Here is a 20347-nt window from a genome sequence, read left to right on the forward strand (position 1 = left end):
CATAGGACAGCTGTATTTTAACTTCTTGAAGAATCTCCATACTGTTTTCCAGAGTGGCTGCACCAGCTTGCATTCCCATCAACAGTGTAAGAGGGTTCCCCTTTCTTCACATCCTCACAAACATTTGTTGTTTCCTGTCTTGTTAATTTTACCCATTTACCTGGTATAAAGTGGTATCTTATTGTGGTTTTGATTTGTATTTCCCTGATGACAAGTGATGTGGAGCATTTTTTCATGTGTCTGTTGGCCATTTGTATGTCTTCTTTAGATAAAAGTCTGTTCATGTCTTCTGTCCATTTCCTGACTGGATATAATTTTCTTTTCTTGTGGTATCCTTGTCAGGTTTTGGTATCAGGATAATGCTAGCCTTATAAAATAAGTTTGGAAAAGTTCTCTCCTTTCCTATTTTTTGGAAGCATTTGAGAAGGATTGGTACTAATCCTTCTTTAAGTGTTTGGTAGAATTCACTGGTAAAGACATCTGGTCCTGGACTTGTGTTAGTTGGGAGGTTTTTGATTACGGAGTCAATCACCTTTCTACTTATTGATCAGTTTGGATATCTTTATGATTCAATCTTTGTAGGTCGAATATATCTAGAAATGTATTCATTTCTGCTAGGTTGTCCAATTTGTTGGCATATAATTGTTTATAGGAGTCTCTTATGATCTTTTGTATATCTTTGGTATCAGTTGTAACATCTCTTTCATTTCGGATTTTATTTATTTAAATCTTCTAGGTTTTTTTTCTTGGTGAGTCTAGGCTAAGGTGTGTCAATTTTATCTTTCCCAAGAATCAACTCTTAGTTTCATTTATCTTTTCTACTATTTTTTAGTCTCTATTTCATTTGTTTCTGCTGTAATCTTATTTACTAATACTAACTTTGGGCTTCACTTGTTCTTTTTCTAGTTACTTAAAGTATAACACTAGATTGTTTATTTGAGACTTTTCTTATTTTTTGAGGACCAGTATATGGCTATATACTGCTTTGAACTTTTAAAACTACTTTTGATCCATCCCTTAAATTTTGGGATGTTATACATCCCTTTTTTTTTTTTTTTCTGAATCTCAAGGTATTTTCTTTTCATTTCTTTTTTGACCCATTAGTTCTTTGGTAGCATGTTCTTTAATCTTCACATATTTGTGAACTTTCCGGTTTTTACTTTTTAATGTAGTTAATTTCTAGTTTCATGCCAATGTGGTTAGAAAATATGCTTGATATGATTTTAGTTATCTTAAATTTAAGACTTATTTTGTGCCTTAACATGATCTGTCCTGGAGAATGTTCCTCATACACTTGATCAGTCCAGTTTTTGAAGCTAACCAGCTTTGATAGCAAAATGAGACAGAGTACAGGGATGTTAAATTATAGGCCATTCTCAGTAAAGACCATAGATTCAAGTGCTTTATAGTTATGTGCTATAAAATTTTTTGAAACAATCCCTTAGAGAATTTGCTTTGTCTAAGCCAGTCCTGAATGTGGAGCTGGGAACCCAATGTGTACTTGGTGACAAGAGGAATACTAGATCAGTTTTATTAAGATTTGTAATTACAGATGGTTGTGTTTTTTCTTTAGAGTGTATCACATGCTTATTTGATCTCACAATTTTAAAACCTTGTGCTTTTTTATGATACTCACTGTACTGTTGTTGTTGTTTTTTTTTTCTTTTTCTTTTTCTTAAAGCTTCTCGGAAGCCCACAGCGTCTCTGTGATTTGGCAGGACCCAGCTCCACTGAATCAGAATCTAGAAAAAGATCAATTTCAAAAAGAAAGTCTCATCTGGATCTTCTCAAACTGTATGCTACATTCCCCTTTTCCATCTATTATTGCTTGGTGAAGACTGCTGCTCTGAATACATTTGACCTTGTTTTTAAATCCCTGAAATTTTTATGAACCTGCATTTTATGGAATGTTATTGACTAATAATGTTCCCACAAGCCATATGAGAGGTCTTATTTCAATGTATTATAATCATGTACTTTCCATATTTTCATACGACTTAACATAAACCCAGGGTGCAAAATGAAATGTACACTTATTCATTGGGGTTATTTTAGGGAAGAACTTTATGAACCACAGTACTATATAACTGTAAGATTGCCTTTCACGTAGCCCCACCACCACCACCACCACCAAAAACTGAATATTATCTGATTTGTGATGGTTGTATTCACATCCATCTGTTCGGGAACGAGTTTATTTTTATAGAGGGTGTCCTCATTATCATATAGCCATTATAACTACTTTCTTTTTGAAAAACTGACTGTAATACAAAAGTGAGACTATTCAGTGCCCGTCCTTGTGGAGACTATAAATCCCCATCTGGAATTATCCAGATAAGCCAGCCAACCGAGAGAGAATGGGATTCAGGGTGGGCCGCTTTTCCTGGGTGTTTTCTGTGCCACAGCCTGCGCATGTTGGTGTCGTTCACCCTTGGCCCAGACCGTGTAATCCCGTGTAGCTCAGAGGGTCTGTTTTGAATAGCGTGCGGTTGACCAGGCTCACGCGTCCTGTTCGCGTCGGAGCATTGGCCAGTGTTTCTTACGCTCTCGTTCTCTCCTTTGGACGCCCAGCATCATGGATGGCATGACGGAGGCGTGCATCAAGGGCGGCATCGAGGCGTGCTACGCCGCCGTGTCCTGCGTCTGCACCCTGCTCGGGGCCTTGGACGAGCTCAGCCAGGGCAGGGGCTTGAGCGAAGGCCAGGTCCAGCTGCTGCTGCTGCGCCTGGAGGAGCTGAAGGACGGCGCCGAGTGGAGCCGGGACTCCGTGGAGATCAACGAGGCCGACTTCCGCTGGCAGCGGCGCGTCCTGTCCTCGGAGCACACGCCGTGGGAGCCGGGCAGCGAGAGGAGCCCCGACATCAGCATCAGCGTGACCACCGACACGGGCCAGACCACGCTGGAGGGCGCGCTGGGCCGGACGACGCCCGACGAGCACCCCGAGCACCCCGAGCACCCCAAGAGCAGCCTCAAGTCGCCGGCCGCGCCCGAGAGCAAGGAGCCGCCGAGCAAGGCGCCGGAGCCCGAGGCCGTGGACCAGCCGGACGTGGTGCAGCGAAGCCACACGGTCGCCTACCCCGACATAACGAACTTCCTGTCGGTGGACTGCAGGATGCGGTCCTTCGGCTCCCGCTACAGCGAGAGCAATTTCAGCGTCGATGACCAAGACCTTTCGCGGACAGAATTCGATTCCTGTGATCAGTACTCGATGGCCGCGGAGAAGGACTCGGGGAGGTCGGACGTGTCGGACATCGGGTCGGACAACGGCTCCCTGGCCGATGAGGAGCAGACCCCTCGGGACTGCCTGGGCCACCGGTCCCTGCGGACGGCCGCTCTGTCCCTGAAACTGCTCAAGAACCAGGAGGCGGACCAGCACAGCGCCAGGCTGTTCCTGCAGGCCCTGGAGAGCCTCCTGCCCCGCCTGCTGGCCCTGCCCAGCGTGGAGGAGGTGGACGCCGCCCTCCAGAACTTCGCTTCTACCTTCTGCTCAGGTTTGTAAACGGGCCTTGGCTAGAACAGTCGGTAGGTAAGGGTATTCAGAGCATGTTGCCGAAGTGGGAAATTCCCATCGTGCCTGGGGTTTGAAGTGTGCAAAACATCCTAATGACTCCCAGGGTTGCTTGTATTTGAAGAGAACGGGGCAATAGAAGACTTCCTGGAGGTGGTTTGGGTTGTAGGCAGCTGGGATGCTCTGAGGCTGATAGATGGAGACGGTGCAGAGTAAAGAATGAGAGGTTACTGCAGTAGAGCAAGCTGCTGCTGACCAAAGCAAAATCACAATTTCTGACTCTCAAACACTGAGTTCTCATTATGCTTCTTTCTACACGTTGGCGTCTAAAAATCACAAAGCAGTGCACTTCTGGTATATCAATATATGAACTATTTTCAGTGAGGTCTTGAATCACATGCAGGCTGCGTGAATTCCCCTGAACTCCCCAAGTGTGATATTCCAGCATCTAATCACAGCATGGTGTGATTAGTCCCCATCCAGCAGCCCGCCCAGAGTCACCTCCTTAGAACAAAAGATGTTCCTAGTTCCCTTATCACTTAGACATTTACAAGGGATTTAGGAGTCAGGATGAGGTCAAAGCCATATACTAGAACAAGCGGTGCTTCTAGGGGTCATATCACTTAGGAAATTCTAAGGATTTGAGGAGCTCTGCCAGGAAACGGGCAGAGACCAATATACATATTTTTTTCCTATTATCTCACAGTACTACAGAAAAGAAAGCAATTAATGGGTACAAAACACTTAAGGCAGAAATAACTGAGTGCCTGACTCCTGGTGGTCACCTGTTCCTTCCCCTGACATTCAAGGGTCTCTTGACCACAGACGACCGAGGTGGATGGACTTTGCTGGGCTTGTGCTCACATAGAAGGGACTAGCCCTGAGAATGAACATGTAACTGTTGAAAGTCAAGATCGCCATTTGTTCTTCCACCACTGAGTTTTGAGCATGTGTGCATTGTTGCACTTACCACATCTGCCAGAGTTACTTGTGAACACATCCACCTTCTCCCCTCTGTACTTTCAGTTCCTTGCATGCTCCAACCATGTCTAGCACATAGTCGGTCTCCCAACAAAGAACACATCACACACATATACAAAAAAAAGTCTAGCCCAGTTATTGGAACTTGGTAGAAGCTGATTCCTGTATAGTTAAGAGATAGCTTAATCAGTATCTTTAAGAAACTGACCAAATTGTCCTTGGTTAAAGGGACACAAAAAAACACGTTTTAATTCCAGTGTACTTAAGGAAGGACATTTTCTAATATGAGAATGATCCAAAACTGTAAGCACCAGCAGATCTATAGAACTTTTAATCCTGGAAAAATAATCCTGGACTTCTCAACCTATCTAGAGATTATAAAGAGACACATAAAACTCCTCAGCTTTCCTAACTGTGCTGATTCTTTTGAGATATGAAAATACCTACTTTTAAGGCTACTCAACATTTTTTTCTCAATACTTTTCCTTTTGGAATTAGATACAAAAACAAGGTTGGGATATTTGATTTGTGCAAAGGAACACATGCATATATAAAATTAATTTTGTTGAAAGACTAAGATAATGTCTAAATGCTCTTCTAAAAATTGTTTCTCCCTAATATCTTTTATGCTACCAACATTAAATTTGTCATTGTTTTATGGAGCATTGCTACTATATGTTTTGTAGATCTCTTCCTCTCTCCCTGTTTCTCTCTCTCTCACACACACACATATACTCTCACACACACTCACACATGTTTCATCAGTCAACATTTATAGAGAAACTTCACTGTGCTCTGAACTAGAGGCCTCAAGATATGCATGCCTTCTTCTCAATAAATATGTATTGACTGTAGATTCATAAGCTTGGTCTTTGGTCCCTTAATATGTGAAATAGTTCGTGGGCTGAAGAAGTAAGTTGCGGATAAAGCCTGAGTTGGAAGGAATGTTCACTTCCCTTTGAGGGGGTTTGGTAGAGCATCTGAGCCTGTGCTTCTTCTCAGCTAGTAATGTTCACATGGAGAGATGCTCAGCAGCCTGTTCTGACCAGCCTGGTGCCCCTGGTGCCAAGGCAGACAGGCCAGCAAACATCAGTGATCCCAAAGAACAACTGTTTATCACATTACAGCACTGCTACTGGTTGCAGTAATGGTGACCTTGAATCAAGAATGGTAAAATTACATTTGAGGCCTTCTATTTAAAATTAACATAATCTTGGAGCACCTGGGTGGCTCAGTTAGTTAAGCATCTATCTCTTGATTTCAGCTCAGGTCATGATCTCAGGGTGGTGAGATTGAGCCCTACATTGGGCTCTGTGCTGGGTATGGAGTCTACTTAAGATTCTCTCTCTCCCTCTCTCTCCCCCCTAAATAAAGAAATACATAAACAAATACATAAATAAATAAATAAAATTAAAACCATAAAAACAATTCAGCTGCAGAAATTTCAGAATTTAAATATGTAAGATCTAACTTTCAGATGACTTCATATTTATCAACAACATCCCCAATAATTCCAGATAAATGAGTTGTCATATTGGTAAAGGTTGGCTCTCAAAGGTCCTGCCTCTCCAATGAGAATTAGGAAATATAAATCCTAGCAAAGTCTTTTGTAGAATTTGATGTTGCAAACTGCTCAAGTTTTAAAGGCCAGTAAAATGTCCCATCAGACCCAATTTGATGTGATATTCATTTTTACATACAGGAATCAATACATTAAAAAGAGAGACTTCGGGGATCCCTGGGTGGCTCAGCGGTTTAGCGCCTGCCTTCGGCCCAGGGTGTGATCCTGGAGTCCCGGGATCGAGTCCCACGTCGGGCTCCCTGCATGGAGCCTGCTTCTCCCTCTGCCTGTGTCTCTGCTTCTCTCTATATATATCTCTCATGAATAAATAAATAAAATCTTAAAATAAAATAAAATAAAATAAAATAAAATAAAATAAAATAAAAATAGAGACTTCAAAATATTTTGGTTGTTTCCGAAAATAATATTTTTAATTTAACTTAATTTTATTTTATTTTTTAAAGATTCTATTTGTTTATTCATGAGAGACACACAGGGAGAGGCAGAGACATAGGCAGAGGGAAAGGCAGGCTTCCTGCAGGGAACCCGATGCGTGCCTCGATCCCAGGACCCCAGGATCACGACCTGAGTCCAAGGCAGATGCTAAACCACTAAGCCACCCGGGCATCCCTCTGAATATAATTTTTAGTAATTGTCCATAACTGAGTTAGTCATTTTCTTTTTCATTCTAGTGACCTCCCCAGTATTTTTACCAATTAGGAGTTGGTCTGTCTTTCCAAATTACAGACCTATTGCTCTGTGCTCCTGCTACCAATAAGCTCATTCTCCTCAGGTACCACTCAGTTAACGGATCCCGTTGCCCATTGCGGCGGGTGAACCAAAGCTGCTAGATGCTGGTCTGGGTCCCACTTCTGCACTGAGCCAGTGCTCTCCCTCCCTTCGCAAGCGTCACCTCGGAGAAGAAAGATTAGTAAAAGAGAAACATCTGTACCCTGCGGGGGCAGGAGAGCAGGCTGATGGCCTTTGTTCACCCTAGACAAAGTTTAAAAGATAACAACAGGAGATGGGGAGAGAGAGTCTCCCTGAGTGACAACCCAGATATTTTACTCATTATTTACTTCAATGTCAAAAGCTTGAAACCTTATTTTGTCAAAAACTCCCATCGAGTATCTCCCGGACTTGTTATAAGGGTCTGCTCTGCCGGCTGGGATCAGACTGGCTCAGCATTTCTCAGGGACCCCTGTCCTCAGACAACTAACATTCAGTTGAAATGAGCCCCCTTAATTCTACATGGTTCAAGGGAGCCTTTCCTTTGAAAGCAATTAAAGGATTTTGTTTTGTTTTGTTTTTTATGTTGGGGGAGTTTGAAAACATCCAAACAAAATGGGTTTTATAAAGATGGGAGTGGACTTGAGCTGTGACAGCTGCAGAAATTCCTTCCCTATCCTGCACAGAACAGAGTGGCATCTGTGTGAAGTGGCCCCTCAGAGAGGAAAAAGCAAGATCCAGCCTCACACAGTGATGAATAGAGGGGCACAGGCACTTGGCTTTGGGATCGCTGTTCCCTAAAATGAGTGTTGTTCTATTACCATCTTGAGATTCACTGCAACCACATGTAAGGCTTATCACAAGCAATTTGATGTTTATAAAGTACTAAATTTCATAAAAGATAGTATAGCAAGCATGAATCTCAGTTATGCAGGAAATATCTATTTCTTTAAATTAAAACAAACCTGACCCCAGACCCTCAGCCAGCCTGGCTGGCCAAATGTTTGACAGTAGCTCTTGGGTCCCCATTCCAGGGTAAAACCAGAAGCTGGAGCTTATGTGGGATCTGAACAGAGAGGCCTTTCACCTCTCACATGTCCATTTCACAGGCTCCCTGGAGTCCTGTGATTTTGCTACCCCTCTGCCAACCCTGCATCTGGACTCCTCCGGCAAGCCTGGGAGCCCCTGGGCGTCATTGTAGCTTCTCTGGGGTCCTACCAATGCCCGTGGCACTGCCAGGCAGCAGACAGTCACAGACCTCCAACCCTGGCCCTTCTCTGTTTCACTGTTTCCCCCCTCCTCTCATTACCTTCTGGGAAGGGACCACAGTCTCTGGAAGGACCTCTGGGTTTGTGGATACAAAACCAGGAAGGCAAGCATGCTCTTGTCAGCTTTGATTTCTTGCCCTATGATTTAAACATTCCAGAAGGTAGTCAAATTTAACTCAAAATCCCTGTGGAATACAAAAGGTAAAATACAAAAAAGAAATGCTCAAATAAATAAGTTAGTGTGTTAACCCACCTCTGTCAGTTAGGATTAGGTTTTTTTGCATCTAGTGGAAAACTCAAGTGTTTATGATTCAGTTTCTTTCCCCTAAATTACATCTGGGGTAGGCTGCCTGGTGCTCCGTGATGGCTGTCCTGTCTTCCTGCCCTACCCATTGTTTTGGGTTTTTTTGTTTTTGCTTTTGTTTTTGTTTTTTTTTTGCCCTACCCATTGTTAACATGTGATTTCATCTTAAGGTTTTCTCCTTTACCAAGATGACTGCTGCTGGTGGAGTTGGCTGGTTGGTTCATTTGCTTTAATAAAGGGAGAGAGAGGAGTATTCTGGAAGCAAGGTTAGGGAATAAATAGTCTAACAAAATCCTCCTCTAATACCCTGGCATTTGTGGAATATGAAATTTGGAAAACATAATAATATAAAGAAAAAAACATACACCACCCAGAGATTGCCTCTGAAATATCTTGGTGTCTTAACTTGGAGCTATTTTTCAGCATTTATATGTATCAGCAAGGATGATAATAGCTAACATGAACATAGCATTTCCTGTGTGCCCTGCATTGATGAAGGATTTTACCTATATTGATTCATTTAATACTCATAGTGACTCCATAGACCCTCATTTTATAGGTGATAAAACTGAGGCATGGAGATGTCAAGTAAGTCAGATAAGGTGCACAGCTACAAAGTGGTGATGCCAGGGTACAAACCTACACAGCCTAGCTCCAGAGACCTGTTCCTAGTACCACACTGTGCCTCCTAGAGTGGGAGAGTGGGTGGATGGAAGAGTGATGAATGGATGGGTAAATCATAGAGACTGTTCAAGAACACAGAACCCTCTCGAGTTGGTTGGCTATGATTTAAAAAAAAAAAAATAGGGATCCCTGGCTGGCGCAGCAGTTTGGCGCCTGCCTTTGGCCCAGGGCGCGATCCTGGAGACCCGGGATCGAATCCCATGTCGGGCTTCCGGTGCATGGAGCCTGCTTCTCCCTCTGCCTGTGTCTCTGCCTCTCTCTCTCTCTCTTTGTGACTATCGTAGATAAATTAAAAATTAAAAAAAAAAATAGTCTCAGTTTGTAGCCCAGTGAATGTGGGACAGTTTTCCAAGTCCTGATAGACAGACACGCATGGAACCCTGTCATCTTATCAGCTCCTGAGAGAATCTCAGGAATTTATACTGAGGAAGCAGAAACTCAAGGAGAGATTTATATGTCAAAATGTATATGATAGCAGCATTTCACAGCAGAAATATTAGAAATAACCTAAATGCCATCAAATAAGGGGAGAGTCAAATGAGTTATAATACATCCATTTATGACATTATATAGCTATTTAAAATGATGTTTTCAAGTAATGTTTAATGATATGGCTAATGGTCATAATATAATTTTTAAAAGGATTCAATACGAACATCAAATGTTAATACTTAGGATGGTATAATTACAGACTATTTTCATTTTCTTCTTTGTATCTTTTTCCAAACCTCTTTAAAAATGTTTTCTTATAACTTCTTTCATCAGAAGATAAAACAGTAATGCTATATAAAAATTAGAACCATAGACTTAATTAAAGAAATGTATTACCAAGAAAAATCATGTAATTTTTTTGTTCCAGGTATACAACAGTAGTTTCAGGTGCACAACAAAGTGATTTGACAAGTCTATACATTATACTATGCTCACCACAAGTGTAGCTACCATCTGTCACCATATAATGCTATTATAATACCATTGACTATATTCCCTTTGCTTTACCTTTTATTCTCCTGATTTATTCATTCTGTAACTAGAATCTGTGTCTCCCACTCCCCTTCACCCATTTTGCTTATCCTCCTACCCCTCCCCTCTGGCAACCATCAGTTTGTTCTCTGTAGTTACAAGTCTGTTTCTGCTTTTTTTTTATTTGTTAATTTTGTGCTTTAGATTCCACATATAAGTGAAATCATATGGCATTTGTCTTTCTCAGTCTAACTTATTTCACTTACCGAACTCTCTAGATCCATCCATATTGTAGCAAATGGCAGGATCTCATTCTTCTTATGGCTTAGTAATATCCCAGGGTATGTGTGTGTATACACCACATCTTTTTTATCCATTCATCTATGGATGAACACTTGAGTTGCTTCTGTACTTGGCTGTTATAAATATTGCTACAGTAAACATAGGGGTGCATATTTTTCACCCCCTTAATTTTCTTTGAGGAAATACTCAATAGTGGGATTACTAGGTCATATGGTATTTCTATTTTTAATTTTTTGAGGGACCTCCATATTGTTTTCCACAGTGGCTGCGCCAATTTACATTGCCACCAATAGTGCAAGAGGGTTCCTTTTTCTCCACATCCTTACCGCTTGTTATTTCTGGTCTTTTTGATTCTAGCCATTCTGACAGATACAAGATATTTCATTGTGTTTTGGTTTGCATTTCTCTGATGATTAGTGATGTGGAGCATCTTTTCATGTGTTTGGCATCTGTATCTGTTATTTGGAAAAATGTCTATTCAGGTTCTCTGCCCGTTTTTTAACCAGATTATTTGATTTTTTGGTGTTGAGTTGTGTAAGTTCTTTCTTTCTTTCTTTCTTTCTTTCTTTCTTTCTTTCTTTCTTTCTTTCTTTCTTTATTTTGTCTTTTTTTTTTAAATTTTTTATTGGTGTTCAATTTACTAACATACAGAATAACCCCCAGTGCCCGTCACCCATTCACTCCCACCCCCCGCCCTCCTCCCCTTCTACCACCCCTAGTTCGTTTCCCAGAGTTAGCAGTCTTTACGTTCTGTCTCCCTTTCTGATATTTCCCACACATTTCTTCTCCCTTCCCTTATATTCCCTTTCACTATTATTTATATTCCCCAAATGAATGAGAACATATAATGTTTGTCCTTCTCTGACTGACTTACTTCACTCAGCATAATACCCTCCAGTTCCATCCACGTTGAAGCAAATGGTGGGTATTTGTCATTTCTAATGGCTGAGGAATATTCCATTGTATACATAAACCACATCTTCTTTATCCATTCATCTTTCGTTGGACACCGAGGCTCCTTCCACAGTTTGGCTATCGTGGCCATTGCTGCAATAAACATCGGGGTGCAGGTGTCCCGGCGTTTCACTGCATCTGTATCTTTGGGGTAAATCCCCAATAGTGCAATTGCTGGGTCATAGGGCAGGTCTATTTTTAACTCTTTGAGGAACCTCCACACAGTTTTCCAGAGTGGCTGCACCAGTTCACATTCCCACCAACAGTGTAAGAGGGTTCCCTTTTCTCCGCATCCCCTCCAACATTTGTTGTTTCCTGCCTTGTTAATTTGCCCCATTCTCACCGGTGTGAGGTGGTATCTCATTGTGGTTTTGATTTGTATTTCCCTGATGGCAAGTGATGCAGAGCATTTTCTCATATGCATGTTGGCCATGTCTGTGTCTTCCTCTGTGAGTTCTTTATATATTTTGGATTTCAACCTGTTATTGGATGTATCATTTGCAAATATCTTTCTCCTATTCAGTAGGTTGCCTTTTTGTTTTGTTGATGGTTTCCTTTGCTGTGTAAAACCTTATTGTTTTGTTGTAGTCCCAATAGTTTATTTTTACTTTTGTTTCCCTTGCCTAAGGAGACATATCTAGAAAAATTTTGCTAAGGACAATGTCAAAGAAATTACTGCCTGTTTTTCTTTTAGGATTTTTATGGTTTCATGTCTCACATTTAGATCTTTCATCCATGTAGAGTTAGTGTAAGGAAATGATCCAGTTTTATTCTGCAGGTAGCTGTCTAGTTTTCCCAGCACCATTTACTGAAGAGACTGTCTTTTCCTCATTGTATATTCTTGCCTTCTTTTTTGTAGATTGACTATTATAAGCATGGCTTTATCTCTGGGATCTCTATTCTGTTCTCTTAATCTATATGTCTATTTATGTGCTGGGACCACATTATTTTGATTACCACAGCTTTGTGGCATATCTTAAAATCTGGGATTATGATACCTTTCTGAAGATTACTTTGACTGTTTGGGGTCTTTTGAGGTTCCATGCCAATCTTGGGATTATTCTGGTTCTGTGAAAAATGCTGTTGGTATTTTGATAGAGATTGCATTGAATTTGTAGATTGTTTTGGGTAGTATGGACATTTTATCAATATGAATGTTTCCAATCCATGAGCACAGGTTATCTTTCCATTTGTTTGTGTCATCTTCAGTTTCTTTTATTAATGTTTTACAGTTTTCAGAGTATAGATCTTTCACCTCCTTGGTTAAGTTTATTGCATGGCATTTCATTCTCTTGGAGGCAATTATAAGAAGAATTTTTTTATTTCTCTTTCTGTGACTTTGTTATTAATATATAGAAATGCAACCAAAAATCATATAATATTATTACAAAGGTTTAGAAAGTTGATAATGTCCAATATTGCTGAGTGGCTACAAAAGTGTTCTTATGCACCATTGCTGGAAAGAAAAATTTCCAGCAAGGAATTATTTGGAAGATATTTGGGCCATATCTATCAAACTTAATATATGTCTTTAGTCTGCTTTAAGGAATTTATCCCACAGATAAACTTGTATACCTACTAAAAGTCATTTCATCATTTCAGGGGTTTTTTTTCATAATTAAGACTACATAAATGACTACACCAAGAGAGCATTAAATAAATCACACTCCAACCATGCCATGGTATAAGCATAATTATTTGAAAAGAATGAGACAAATACGTAAGTGCTAATGTCAAGAGATATGTAGGGGAACCTGGGTGGCTCAGTCAGTTAAGCTAAGCATCTGACTCTTGATTTCAGCTCAGGTCATGATCTTGGGGTCATGAGATCAAGCTCCCACTCACACACACATTCTCTCTCTCAAAATAAAAAGACATAGCTAACATACATTGCTAAGAAAACACGAAGTCACAGTACAACATATGTAGTTTGATCTCATTTGCGACTATATTTCCACATAATACATACAAGGAAGTAAGTCTGCTGGGATGGGGCAGGGACTATTATCCTTATTATTTCTTATATTTTTCAGTATTGTTAAAGATTTTACATAAGTATTTAATGTTTATTTTAAAAAGACACATTAAATTATCCAAGGTATGAAAGAGATATTTCAAGGTCATTCATGCTAATCTTGTATCCAGTCTTTCACTGGTAGCCAATCAAGCAAGTGACCCATCCTTCTGTTCCTGACAGTTAAGAACATCTTAATTATAGAGAGAAAGAATGAACTTTAGTTACAGAACACTGGAAAAAACAAATAGCCAGAATGTGTTAAAGGTCATAGCTCCTATACTGTGTCACTTCAAATTTCTGACACTTCAATGAACTCAATCAGAGGATGAATTTAAAATAGACTATCTGTTCGAGAGGGACATGATAGAGTACAACCTTTCACATTAGAAACAAGTACAGCATGGCATAGTGCAAAAAGCCTGGAGTTTAGGCCCAAAAGACCTTTGCCAATTTCTAACTATTTAACTTTAGGCAAATTAATATTTCCGAGGCAGTTTCCTTACTGGTGAAATAAAGGCAACCAATATAGATTTTATATGTCAAATGAAATAACATATGAGAAGAGATTGGTTCTAAAAATTAGAAAACACTTAATAAATTATAGCTATTGTGTTATTCCCATTATTAACATCACCAGTGAACTATATCTGGCACAGCAAGGAAATGAGCATCTTCCTTAAGGTTGATAGATAATTCTTTTGTTTTATTCTCAAATTTGCCAGCTCCTGTAATATAAGAAATTATCTTCCTAGAAAGAGAGAGACCAGTACCAACAGAGTGCTCCTAACAAGTCTGACAAATTATTTCAGAACTCCACACTTCCAGGACATTGTCACGCCTCCACTAGTGATTTGGGTCTCTGTGTCAGCAGATGCATCAGCTGCCGCCTTTCTTTTCAGCATCTGAGCATGTGCTTGGTTTTTCAAAACATATTCCAAGGTGAATAGTAGTTGGTTTTAAAATTTTTAAGAAGAAATTATTACTGATAACCAAAGATCAAAGCCATTACAAATACTGTTTTTTTGGTTCATAGTCTTAAATATCCCTTTCATCTATGATCCAGGATAGTTAAATACCCAATAATATTGAACTCTGCTTTCTCTTTGCCATGAGAGGAGACCCATCATGTGTCCTTTATCTCTTCCAGAGACTAGAACCAACCCCACCAGGACCTTAAGAGTGTGGAGTGTTCCTCTGGATCATCATGGCAGAAACATATTGCCCATGTCCTGACCAAAGATGTCACTTTTGTTTTTTTTTAAAGATTTATTTATTTATTTGAAAGAGTAAGGGCACAAGCAGGAGGAACAGAGGGAGAGGGAGAGAGAGAATCCTCAAGCAGACTCCCTGATGAGCACAGAGCCTGAGATCATGACCTGAGCCAAAACCAAGAGTTGGCCTCTGAACTGACTGAGCACCCAGGTACCCCAAGGATATAATTTTTAAATCCCACTCTCAACCCCCCCTTTTATAAATGCACCTCAGCCTAGGATCACAAAGTGCCTTCAGTAAAAAAAATCTCTCCTAGCAGCTGCAGAGTTCTTAGAGGAAGGCAGAGGTCATGCCTAACATTGACTGAGTAAAGTGATTTTATTGGAATAACATATATACTTACTCCCACCAAAGGATGTTTATACAGTTCTCAAACAAAGCAAAAATCTTGAAGATTTTTCAAATTCAAAAGCTTCTTTGGCCCACATCCTCTTGCTAGCACATTCATTAAGAAATCCACAGGGACGTAGGTAACCATTCCAGTTACAAATTTATATTTCCAATGTATTTGCCTGTTAGTTTTGAAAACTGCATTTCATATAAGACGTACATTTTTGGTCAAAGGATAATTTTAACCATATGAAGAGTATATGGATATAGGTCATTTGCATGCATATATTTCAGATGGTCTGTTTCAGCCACATTTCTAAATCTAGCATCAGAGTGTTTGCAGGACCAAGTAGAGCATTGAGGCTGACATAGGACCAGATGAAGAGAAGCTGACCTGTGAAATTTTTGTCACCCCACATTTCTCCGTGAAAAGTTTGAATAAGGCACCAATTCTCTCTGGCTGAAAGAGCCCATCTTTAAAGGTCATCTAGAAGATGTAGTTTGTAGTTTGTTTTTATTTCAATTAATTTATATAAAGCACAAGGAGCCCTTCAAAAAATGACTATGTATATGCACACACACACACACATTCCCTCATTTTATGTATACACACACACATAAAGGAATAGCTATTGGTTCTTCCCTCATTTTTTTCTCAACACCTTAATAAGGTTTTCATTTTTTGAAGGGCACCTTGTGCTTTATATAAATTCATATATATATATATTTTTTAAATCTGTTTCCTCATTTAAGAATTGTATTAAAATTTATTGAGATAAAGTTCACATAACATATAATTTGCCTATTTAGAGTATACAATTCAATGATTTTGATATATTACATTATCATTTGTTTTAATTGGGATAAAAACACACATAAAACTTAAAATTTGCCATTTTTACTACTTTTATGTGTACAATTCAATGGAACTCACTACATCCACCATGTTGTACAAACATCACTACTTACAAAACTTTTTATTTTTTATCATCCCAAAGAGAAAGTCTTCTCCCCAGCCCCTGGAAAATTCTAATCTACTTTCTGTGTCTATACATTTGTCTCTTCTTGCCTGTACCTCACATAGGTGGATCATATGATATTTGTCATTTTGTGCCAGGCTTATTTTACTCAGCATGTTTGCAAGGCTCATCCATGGTGTAGCATGTATAAGAACTCCATGGTATGTACCATATTTTGTTTATCCATTCATCTGTTGATCGACACTTCGGTTGTCTCCATATTTTGGCAATTGTGAATAATACAGCAGTGAAATTGGCACACCAAGATCATTCTGGGAAGTGGGAAGAACAAATGCGAAGGCCTTGAGGCAGGCCCAGTCTTGGTGTGGTCTAAGGAGCAGCAGAGGTCCAGGTGGCTGTGGGGAGTGAGGAAAGAAGAGGGGAAGTCAAGGTTTTATTATATTGTGATGGAAAGTTGTCAGAGACTTTGATCAGGAGATGGACACAGTTGATTATTTTGCCTACTTATAGGTGAAGAAGCTGAGACTTAGGGGATCTGAGCAATTTTTACCAAAGTAGCTTATGAGTAACTCATCAAGATTTGCCCAAATGGATTCACTCTGGAGCGCATGCGCCTCCCCATCCAGCTGGGGTGTGTTTCTGACCCTCCCAATACTCCTTGCTGGCTGTAGTTGCTTTCCAGGAGTGTCCTATAAGATGTATGCTCCTATCCCTAGGATTGGGTCAGGGACACTCCATAAGCCAGTCTTGCCAGGCACCTTGTTTGCAACTCCAGAGGTTTCTTAACTTTCTCCTGTAGGCATGATGCACTCTCCCGGATTTGATGGGAGTGGCAGCCTCAGCTTGCAGATGCTGATGAATGCAGACAGCCTATACACAGCAGCACACTGTGCTCTACTGCTCAACCTGAAGCTCTCCCACGGCGACTACTACCGAAAGCGCCCCACCCTGGCATCCGGCATGATGGTGAGTGTGTGGTCTCTGTTCAGACCCTCCAAGGGCAAGTGGCTGGCAAGCCGAGCATCAAGGACCTGGGAGGGATAGTGTGGAATGGGCAATGCCTGTGGGGCCGCAGAGGGTGGAAGGGGATGCAGTACAATTTGCATAATACTGTGGGCCACATGGCTATCCACCTTGCTCCAGAGAGCCAATGACCCCAAGTGCCTGGGAGTGGCTGCCTGCCAATGGCTGTGATTTCACTCAGTGGCATTGTTAAACACAAATATGTGTAAGCCATATTCAAAACAAGTGATCAGAATATTCAAACATTAGAAGGTATTCAGGGAATGGTCCCCTTTACCTAAAATCAAGGCGTGCTGTTACAAAAACTCTTCATTGTCTTCCAGAATGTACTCAGATCTACTTGTGACCCACTACTAAGCTTACTAGTTGTCAGTAATAAAGCACCTCCTGTAAGCTGTGGAATGAGAATGATGGTGATTATGTTGTGGTTGGCTCCCTTGCTGGACTGAACCCCTCCATGGTCTGCCCTAATATCAGTTCATGAGCCTCAGTCCATGGAACTGCCTGAAGGGCATTAGTCATCATTTGTTTGCTTGATAAATTATAAATTCCCAAGGATAACTGGTGGCTTCATGAGCATAATTCAAGTAGCTCTTGAGCCACACAGGTTTTTTCAGAGAACACATTCCATCTCCGCTGCTCTTAGGGCAGTGAGAGGGAGTTGCTCTATTCATATTTCTGTGCTGTTTCTAATCCCCCCACACATCAAAGACTGAAGCTATGAGACGCAGTGTTCCTAATCCCTTCTACAAGGTGTCTTAAAAATGTATCATAATTAAAAGGAACTTCATGAAGTTTAGGACTTCTTCCCCATCTTGATTACCCCTTCCCTTAAACACCCCCTCACCCTCACCCAAATCAACAAGGTTTTATTTTTCCTTAGAACCCTTGATTCAGATAGGGGACCTGTGAAGGGACGAGGCAGCAGAGGAACCTGTCCATTTGCAGGGGATCCTCTCTGGTCACCTTCTCCTGTGATCCTCTCTGTAGAAGGAGTTCATGAAGCAGGTGCAGACCAGCGGGGTGCTGATGGTCTTCTCCCAGGCCTGGATTGAGGAGCTCTACCATCAGGTGCTTGAGAGAAATATGCTGGGAGAGGCTGGCTACTGGGGCAGCCCAGAGGATAACAGCCTGCCCCTCATCACCATGCTGACAGGTCAGTAGCTCCTCACACAGCTCTGGGGTACTTGGTGGGGAGGGAAGGCTGACATCCCAGAGCCCCTTTTGGAGAAGCCAGCCCTGAAATGACACCCACAAAGCCTCCCTGGCAGCCAGTAATAGTGCCAGGGAAGTGTCATGAATTCACCTAATAGGAATGTTCTGTTTTTCATGTGAGACCCTGGAGGGCTCACTATGCCCCATTAGATAAGGACTTTTTATAGCACCTGTGTCTGTCAAGGTGAAACTATAAGCCTCTCCTAAGGATATGAAGTATTTTCTGGGCATAAAGCCCAGAATTATTCCTGGAAGCTCTCACATGCTAATAGATAATCCTATATCATTCAGTGCTCCTGAATTTGCCAGAAATGTAAAATGCTTCATTTTAAACTTGGCTTCCTTCCCATTTCCTATTCACATCAGAGGTCCTCTCTTCTCTTCCTGGCTATATAAGAATTAAAAAATAATGCCAAATTGTTGCCCAGCATCTTTGTCTTCAGTGTCCAGAGTTTTTAAAATCCCGTTTATTAGAAATTTTACATGAGAGCATAAAGAGCACTATGGGGTGTGGCCATGAAGCAGGTTTTTGTTTTTTTGTTTTCATGGGATTTTTGGTGAAAACAGTCATTCATGGCTTTTTATGGCTTAACTACAATGTTAGGTGAAGACCAAGGAGTGCTCAAGACTTTGGTCATCGTAGCCTTCGTATATTAGGTCCAGACTTGTGTTGTGTTTGATCTGAGTTCCCAGACTGATTTCTTTTTTTTTTTTTTAAAGATTTTATTTATTTATGTATTTATTCATGAGACACACACAGAGAGAGAGAGAGAGAGAGAGGCAGAGGGAGAAGCAGGCTCCATGCAGGGAGACTGACGTGGGACTCGATCCCGGGTCTCCAGGATCGGGCCCTGGGCTGAAGGCGGCACTAAACCGCTGAGCCACCTGGGCTGCCCTCCAGACTGATTACTGATCTGAGTTATCATCTCATGGCTCCGGCCGACAGGATATGTAGGGCACAACCCTATGCCAGATACCTTCCCTGTCCTCTCTGTCATGCCATGTGTCCACATGGCTCTGTGCCAGGCAAGGCACACAGGCAGGAGCATGGCTGGACCAGGGCAGGACAGTCTGGGGAGGAGGCAGATTCCAAAGGGAATGTTATATAACCTACGGCTGGTATCAGGGGGCTCTTATGAAGGTGGCAGAGTAGACTACAGACAGGTAGACAGTAGACTACTGACCCCAACAATAGTGAGGTCTGACCACAGCAGGCAGAGCTGTAGTCATTGGCTGGCATTTGGAGTCTTGGTTCTAGAACTAGGATGCAACTGGGAGAAGCAAGACTAAGGTCCTTAACTTTGGGGATCATGATCACCGGACAGATGACCAATTTGTATCTGATTAATCATGATAACTTTTACATCCATTTGAAGTGCAGGATTTCATCAGTGTGTGAGATATTTATTCAGTCATCCTGTAAGTAGTGCGTGGTTTCCATCTGTCCTTGTAAAATCCCTCCAATAGGGATTGAGGGTACTGCCCAGAACTTAAAGAGCCTTGGAATTTGGATAAGGATCCTAACATGCCAGCTTTAATTTTCAAATACCACAGTTTCTGCCAAAGTTAATGTCTGTGAACCTCTTACCTGAACCTTAACAAAGGGAGTCATTGGATAATTATAAAAATGAGCAAATAACAGGCCATTCATGGGGCCACATGCATCATGCGATCCTGTGCATCAGCCACCTCTTTATCATGGAACTGTAAGCTCAGTCACTACATCCAGGAGAGAGTTCTCTAATTAGATATAAAGTTATAAACATAGGCTTTTTCATACGAATTCTACAAAATAAAATTCTGTGATTCTTTGTAGCAAAATCGAGGTTTGAAATGGCAAATAAACTTGAGCAGCAGTTAACCTGGGGTTTGGAAGCTTCCATCTGATCTTTTCATCATGATAAGGTGTAGCAACCTTATCAACGTTGTACAAACTCTGGCCATTCCTGAGGTCATGTAACAGTGTTCTATAGAACTGTGGGATTTTAGCACTTAGATAAACTTTGTATTACTTGAATTCATCAGTCCTTCACCTAGCATATAGGAAACATCATAACTTTCAGAAATGGCGATTTCTGTTGAATAGTATAAGACCATTTGACTGAAAGTCAAATTAATGTCAATGAAACTGCCCTGTTCCCACTTTGGTAGCCATTGAGATTTCTCCCTGCTTTTGTTCTCCAGTTTTGTTAAGATATAATTGACATATAACATAGTAGTCCAGGGCGAACAACATGATGACTTAATGATATGGT

The 20347-nt window shown here is 41.0% G+C and overlaps 1 protein-coding gene across 5 annotated transcripts in view; it reads left to right on the plus strand.

The window, feature by feature from the left end:
• ARFGEF3 (ARFGEF family member 3) overlaps positions 1-20347 on the plus strand; it is a 176211-nt gene that overhangs the window by 101711 nt on the left and 54153 nt on the right. For all 5 annotated transcript variants that reach the window (XM_038526137.1, XM_038526138.1, XM_038526139.1 and 2 more), the window contains 4 exons: positions 1682-1794; positions 2572-3491; positions 16654-16820; positions 17868-18033. In XM_038526137.1, coding sequence (XP_038382065.1) covers positions 1682-1794; positions 2572-3491; positions 16654-16820; positions 17868-18033 — 1366 coding nt within the window. The remainder of the gene's footprint in view (positions 1-1681; positions 1795-2571; positions 3492-16653; positions 16821-17867; positions 18034-20347) is intronic.

Source organism: Canis lupus, chromosome 1 (assembly GCF_011100685.1).
Source record: "Canis lupus familiaris isolate Mischka breed German Shepherd chromosome 1, alternate assembly UU_Cfam_GSD_1.0, whole genome shotgun sequence".
NCBI lineage: Eukaryota > Metazoa > Chordata > Mammalia > Carnivora > Canidae > Canis > Canis lupus.